The sequence below is a fragment of the Aristolochia californica genome, unplaced genomic scaffold (assembly GCF_029961685.1).
Source record: "Aristolochia californica isolate CCGP_79_NKW_82.1479 unplaced genomic scaffold, dmAriCali1.0.hap1 SCAF_15, whole genome shotgun sequence".
NCBI lineage: Eukaryota > Viridiplantae > Streptophyta > Magnoliopsida > Piperales > Aristolochiaceae > Aristolochia > Aristolochia californica.
The window spans coordinates 259,963-266,005 of record NW_027181826.1 but is presented as its reverse complement, the minus strand read 5'-3'; the positions used below and the strand labels follow the sequence as shown (position 1 = coordinate 266,005).

At 40.0% G+C, this 6,043-nt stretch overlaps 1 protein-coding gene across 1 annotated transcript; it reads left to right on the top strand.

Annotated features, from left to right (window-relative positions):
- The first annotated feature begins 456 nt into the window (after positions 1-456).
- On the top strand, positions 457-3,552 carry LOC137952077 (uncharacterized). The gene is made up of 4 exons (XM_068799146.1): positions 457-1,192; positions 1,811-2,460; positions 3,037-3,360; positions 3,439-3,552. The coding sequence occupies exons 1-4, from the start codon at positions 457-459 to the stop codon at positions 3,550-3,552; spliced, it is 1,824 nt and encodes a 607-aa protein (XP_068655247.1).
- The last annotated feature ends 2,491 nt before the right edge of the window (positions 3,553-6,043 follow it).

Sequence of the window (6,043 nt, the reverse complement as noted above, 5' to 3'; positions counted from 1 at the left end):
CGATTCAAGCTATTGGGAGGCTCTTTTGGTGTTTCCGGCGTCTTGATTCCGTTGGTTATTCCCGGCAAAGAGGTTAGCTTCCGTTACCCATTTATTTTTCCTCTGGTTTCCGTTGCCGAGAGGTTGGGTTTGTTTGCTGCGTTCGTTCTCTAGTTTTTGGGCGCCGATTTTGGGCATTTTCCTTGAAGAGGTATCGTTTTCCTTGGCCGAGAGGGTCGCGTTGGTTGGATTTCTCTGGCCTTCTCTGGTTGGCCGAGAGGTGAAGACTGTCCATTGGTTTAAAAATCTCGAGGGCAGTGGCTACTTTGGGTATTTTCTATGGATTATTTCTGCTCGAATTTTTTTTCGAGCTCGCTGTTGGATCCTGAGGTCGCGGAAACGGATTTGATTTCTTTTGGAGAGCTTAGGTGGAAGAAAAAAATAATAATTTGGAGCTGCCTTGGTGGTCAGTGCTCCATGGAGAATTATTCATCTTCGAATTCTGGTTTACGTACCAGTTCGGCTCGTTCAGTTTTTGAAGAATCATCAAATCCGTACTATATTCACCACTCGGACAGCCCCGGGCAAGTCCTTGTCTCCCAGCTGCTTACCGGTGAAAATTACACCAGTTGGAGCCGTGCGATGTTGATCGCCTTATCCGTGAAGAACAAAGTAGGTTTTGTCGATGGTTCCATCCTTGAACCTCCAAGTGCTTATCCTATTCTGCTCAACTCCTGGACCCGGAATAACAATATGGTCATCTCTTGGATCTTAAATTCCGTCTCCAAGGAACTCTCTGCGAGTGTTATTTTTATCTCCTTGCATGATATCCCTCATACTACCGTTACTTTGCCAGATAATTCTTATCTTTTGGTCCGTTTTGCTGGTGATATTAAATTACATTCTCACCTTATACTTAAAGACATACTATTTGTTCCTCAATTCAAATTCAACTTAATCTCTGTTAGTGCTTTAGTTACTGCATCTGCTCTTACAGTAAGTTTCTTTCCTGATTGTTTTGTTATCCAGGATCTCTCCACCCAGCGGACGATTGGCAAGGGTGACAAAGTCCAAGATCTCTATGTCCTCCGTGCTCAACATTTGTCTTCTGCTTCTCATGTTTTTGTTAGCAATGTTTCTGCCCATGTTTGGCATAATAGGCTAGGACATATTTCTTTCAAGCGACTTGATTTTTTGAAGGATCAGTTGCACTGTGATGTAACTAGATTACACAAAGCAGATCCTTGTTATATTTGTCCTCTTGCTAAACAACGTAGATTATCTTTTGAATCCTATAATCATTTATCAAAATTTCCTTTTGATCTTGTGCACTGTGATATTTGGGGACCATATCAAACTGTCTCTTATACTGGTCATCATTTTTTCTTAACTCTTGTTGATGATTGTACTCGATTTACTTGGATTTATCTATTGAAGACTAAATCTGATGCTATTTCTGTGATACCACATTTTTTTACCATGGTTTCTACGCAGTTTAATGCCAAAATCAAAATTTTTCGATCTGATAATGCACCTGAGTTATCCTTTGTTGATTTTTTTCACGCTCACGGCGTTTTGCACCAGTTTTCATGTGTTGAACGGCCTCAACAAAACTCGGTTGCTGAAAGAAAACATCAACACTTTTTGAATGTGGCTCGGTCCTTGTTTTTTCAATCACGCATTTTCGTCTCTTTTTGGACCAAGTGTATTCTTACTGCGGCTTTCTTGATTAATAGAACTTCTTCTCCCCTCTTGCGACACAACACACCCTTTCATTTGCTCTACAACCACTCTCCTGATTATTCCCTCTTTCGTGTTTTTGGCTGTTTAGCTTTCATTTCCACCTTAGCTGCTCATCGCCCCAAGTTCCACCCACGTGCTCGGGTTTGTGTTTTTCTTGGTTATCCAGCTGGTGTGAAAGGTTATAAATTCTATGATGTTGAGACTCACCAAGTTTTTCTTTCAAGAGATGTCGTGTTCCATGAAGAAGTTTTCCCTTTTCATACTATTACCAGTTCAGCTCAACTTACTAACCCCTTTCCTGATTTCGTTCTGCCTCATTCCTCCCTCCACGCTCCGCCTTTTCCTGACCTTGATTCTTCCCCTATTCATGATTCCCCAGTTATTTCTGGTGTTCCAGTTGATGATCCCCCACCTCCTACTCTTCCTACACTTGTTCCTTCCTCCTCCGCTGTTGCTCCTCTTCGAACATCTACTAGGGCGACTCATCCACCTCATTACCTGCAGGATTATCACTGCAATTTAATTATTGGTTCTTCATCCTCTGTTTCACCCCGTACGTCTTATCCAATCTCTAATTCCATTTCTTACTATGCCCTTTCTGATTCGCACAAAAATTTTGTGCTCAACCTATCTTCTCAAGTTGAACCTCAGTACTATCACCAAGCAGTGAAATGTCCTGACTGGAGGTTGGCTATGCGTGATGAGTTGGCCGCCCTGGAAGCCAACAATACCTGGACCGTCACTCCTCTACCTCCTGATAAACATACCATTGGATGCAAATGAGTCTATAAAATCAAACTTAATTCTGATGGTTCTATTGAGCGATATAAGGCTCGTTTGGTAGCTAAAGGCTACACCCAACAAGAGGGTTTGGACTTGGTTGACACTTTCTCTCCAGTGGCCAAATTAGTCACTGTGAAGGTTCTTCTTGCCCTTGCTGCTTCTCACGGTTGGCATCTCGCTCAGCTTGATGTCAACAACACCTTTTTACATGGTGATCTTTTTGAATAAATCTATATGGATCTTCCTCTTGGCTACCTTCGACAGGGGGAGTCTTCTCCCTCTTCCACCAAACTCGTTTGCAAGCTTCACAAGTCCCTTTATGGCCTCAAACAAGCTTCGCGGCAATGGTATTCCAAATTTTCTCATGTTTTAATCAATTTTGGCTTTCTCCAATCGAAATCTGATTACTCTCTCTTCACCAAAGGTCATGGTTCCTCCTTTGTTGCACTATTGGTTTATGTGGATGATATCATCCTAACTGGTCCTTCCTCTAGTGTTATTGCTGAGCTCAAACATTTTCTGCATACTCAGTTCAAGCTCAAGGATCTTGGTTGTCTTAAGCACTTCCTTGGTCTTGAAATTACTCACTCCAAGGCCGGTATTGTGCTTTCTCAACGCCATTACACCTTACAATTACTTGAAGATTCAGGTTACCTAGCTTGTAAACCTACTCGTGTTCCCATGGATCCCAAGCTTCATTTAACTGCCACTGATAGTGACCTACTTCCTGATATAACCCACTATCGGTGGCTTGTTGGGAAACTACTTTACCTCACTTTATCTCGTCCCGACATTACTTTTGCCATTCACAAGCTCACTCAATTTGTGGCCCAACCCCGCCTTCCTCATCTCCAGGTAGTACATCACCTACTTCGTTATCTCAAGACCAGTCCTGGTCAAGGTTTGTTATTTTCTTCTACTTCTTCCTTGTAGGTACGTGCCTACTCTGATGCTGATTGGGGATCATGCCTTGATTCTCGCCAATCTACTACATGCTTTTGCATCTTCATTGGTGATTCTTTGGTCTCTTGGAAGGCCAAAAAGTAGACCACCGTCTCTCACTCCTCCGCCGAAGCTGAATATAGAGCACTTTCTTCAACTGCCAGTGAACTTATTTGGTTACAACAACTGCTTCAAGATTTTCACATCAAAGTCAACTCTCCTACGCTGCTATACTGTGACAATCAAGTTGTGATACATATTGCTTCTAACCATACATTTCATGAGCGTACCAAACATATTGAGATCGATTGCCATTTTGTTCGTGAGCAGGTTACTTCGGGCGTCCTCAAGTTACTTCCTATTCGTTCTCCATACCAGTTAGCTGACATGTTCACTAAACCTCTTCCCTCTACTCACCTTTTTTCCTTGTTGTCCAAGATGGCTGTCAGAGACATTTATAAGCCACCTTGAGGGGGAGTATTAGAATGTATTTACTTATTTAATTATTTCATTAATTCATTTTTATGTAATGACTGTATTTTACTATTTTGCCCCATATTCTTTAAAACCCCATCTGTATCCTGTAAATGAGAAGAACGATAATTATTATTTTCTCTCCCGTTTTCGTCTTCTCGACTGTGCATTCCCGACGACAGAGCTCAACGGCTCTTTGTCATTCGAGGTTCTAACAATTGGCTCATTCAAATGGTATCTCCTATTGTTTGCCTGCCTCTATATTGAGAATGAGGAGGAGACCTTTTGATCCCCAATGTCAACTTTCTGCTGAGTTGAATGAAGCCCAGACAAACCAAAAGGGGTGGGGAGTGCATAGTTGGATTAACTTTTTCTTATAATTTACCTCGTTTTGGTTAAATCCTATTTATGTGTTTTTATCCTTTCAATTAATAAAATTGCAAGGCCAATTTTAAAATCTATGCTTATACACAATAATCAAAGTATAGGTGAAGACAATCATTAACAAACTATACAAGAATTTTTAGAGGGTTCGTAATCTTTCTACGGATTGCTAGTCCATCCCCCACGATGTTTATAGCACCTTGAAGCTTCAATAAGGTTAGGTTGGCCTATGACATCTCAACTGATTACCACTATGATCAGTTACAATGCTACCCACATAAGGAGTTAACGCCACTCCTTACCAAAATAGCCAATTTAAAATAGCACATTCTTAGTTAGATAACAATACCTAACTAGGCATAATAGTCTAGACTTGTAAAGATTTTTCCAGCAACTCACTAGGCTACACAAACCTAGACCCACATAAGGATTTTAAACAAATTACTATGATCACCAGCCTAGACCCATAAGGGCAATTAAACACCACATGCCTACACAAGGTCTTATGGCTTACAAAAACTACTACCACTCGTCAACTTATATACTTCAGCTTAGATAACTTCTTTCATTTAATATTCTAAAGAAAACATACTATCTTAACAACTAGACTTCAAACATTACAACTTTTCAACTTCTATACCTCAGCTACTAACAATTTCTCTCAAATACTATTTGTTACACAATGGAAGATGTCCACAATGCAAGAAGGAACATCTCCCGACGTCCACCTCATACACCATACAAGAGCTGCCACCTCATTCAATCACTCATAAACGGGACACACTACAAATATCTCTAGATTTTTCTCCTACAAAATCTACCGGTCAATCAACTCAATCAATGAGAGACAATCAAGGGAAATTATCTCCTCAAACTACTGAATCAATAAGAGAAGATCAAGATTGCGTCAATCAATCAAGAGAAGCAGATCAAGACTCAACAATTTTTGGAATAAGATTGGATGGAAAATCCCGTGATTTGTCTAATGATGAAATGCCAAGAAGGTGACACAATGAAGCCAACGAAGAGACACCCTATGCCACCAACTTGTGCCTCATTCTTTGTTTTTTCACATGTTGTAGAAAACTATATAAACCCCTTCGTACCTCTCTTGTCTTCAACTGATTTTATTGAAGCATATATTCTCTTTCTCTTGGTCATTGAAGGCTTATCTCTTCCTCCATTTTCACTTGGTGAGTTAAGATTTCCCTCATTGAATTGGTACCCAATTGATGATTTATGGGATTTTGTGGTGGCATTAAGAACAAATTTAGGTGTAGTGACTTTGTTGCAAGATGCTCTTGAAAATGGCTATTTTTTTGTGGAATCAAAGCTTAGGCAGATATTCCAAGTTGGCAATTTGCCTGTTGGAAATGTAAAAAAGGGCGATTGTGTAGCAGAAGAAGATAAAACCTCCGTCATGGAAGTTACTTATGTCCAAGAGTTTGGCGCCAATATGGTGGTGTTTTGGGTCTTCCCTTGATTTTGACTAAGATGATTCTTCTCAATCTGAGAAAGAGGGCATTAAGACAAGGGGTCTTTGATTGCATACAAATCCAATCATTGAGAACATAGTTGTTACTATCAATGAAAAAATAATTGAGAGACAATTTTAGATGGACAAAATTTGAAGGATGCACTAAACTAATGAAGCTAAAAACTATGAAAAAATGATTAGAAGCTAAAAATTAATAAGATTAAAAAAGTTGACGGATATTAATAAAAAATATAGAGAGAG

Bases quoted from the DNA above. Each gene is read 5' to 3' on its own strand.
- LOC137952077 (XM_068799146.1), top strand. From the start codon at position 457: ATGGAGAATTATTCATCTTCGAATTCTGGTTTACGTACCAGTTCGGCT. The intron at 1,193-1,810 runs GTGATGTAACTA...TTGGCTGTTTAG, and splicing joins TTTGAAGGATCAGTTGCACT to CTTTCATTTCCACCTTAGCT. The intron at 2,461-3,036 runs GTCACTCCTCTA...CTGCATACTCAG, and splicing joins AAGCCAACAATACCTGGACC to TTCAAGCTCAAGGATCTTGG.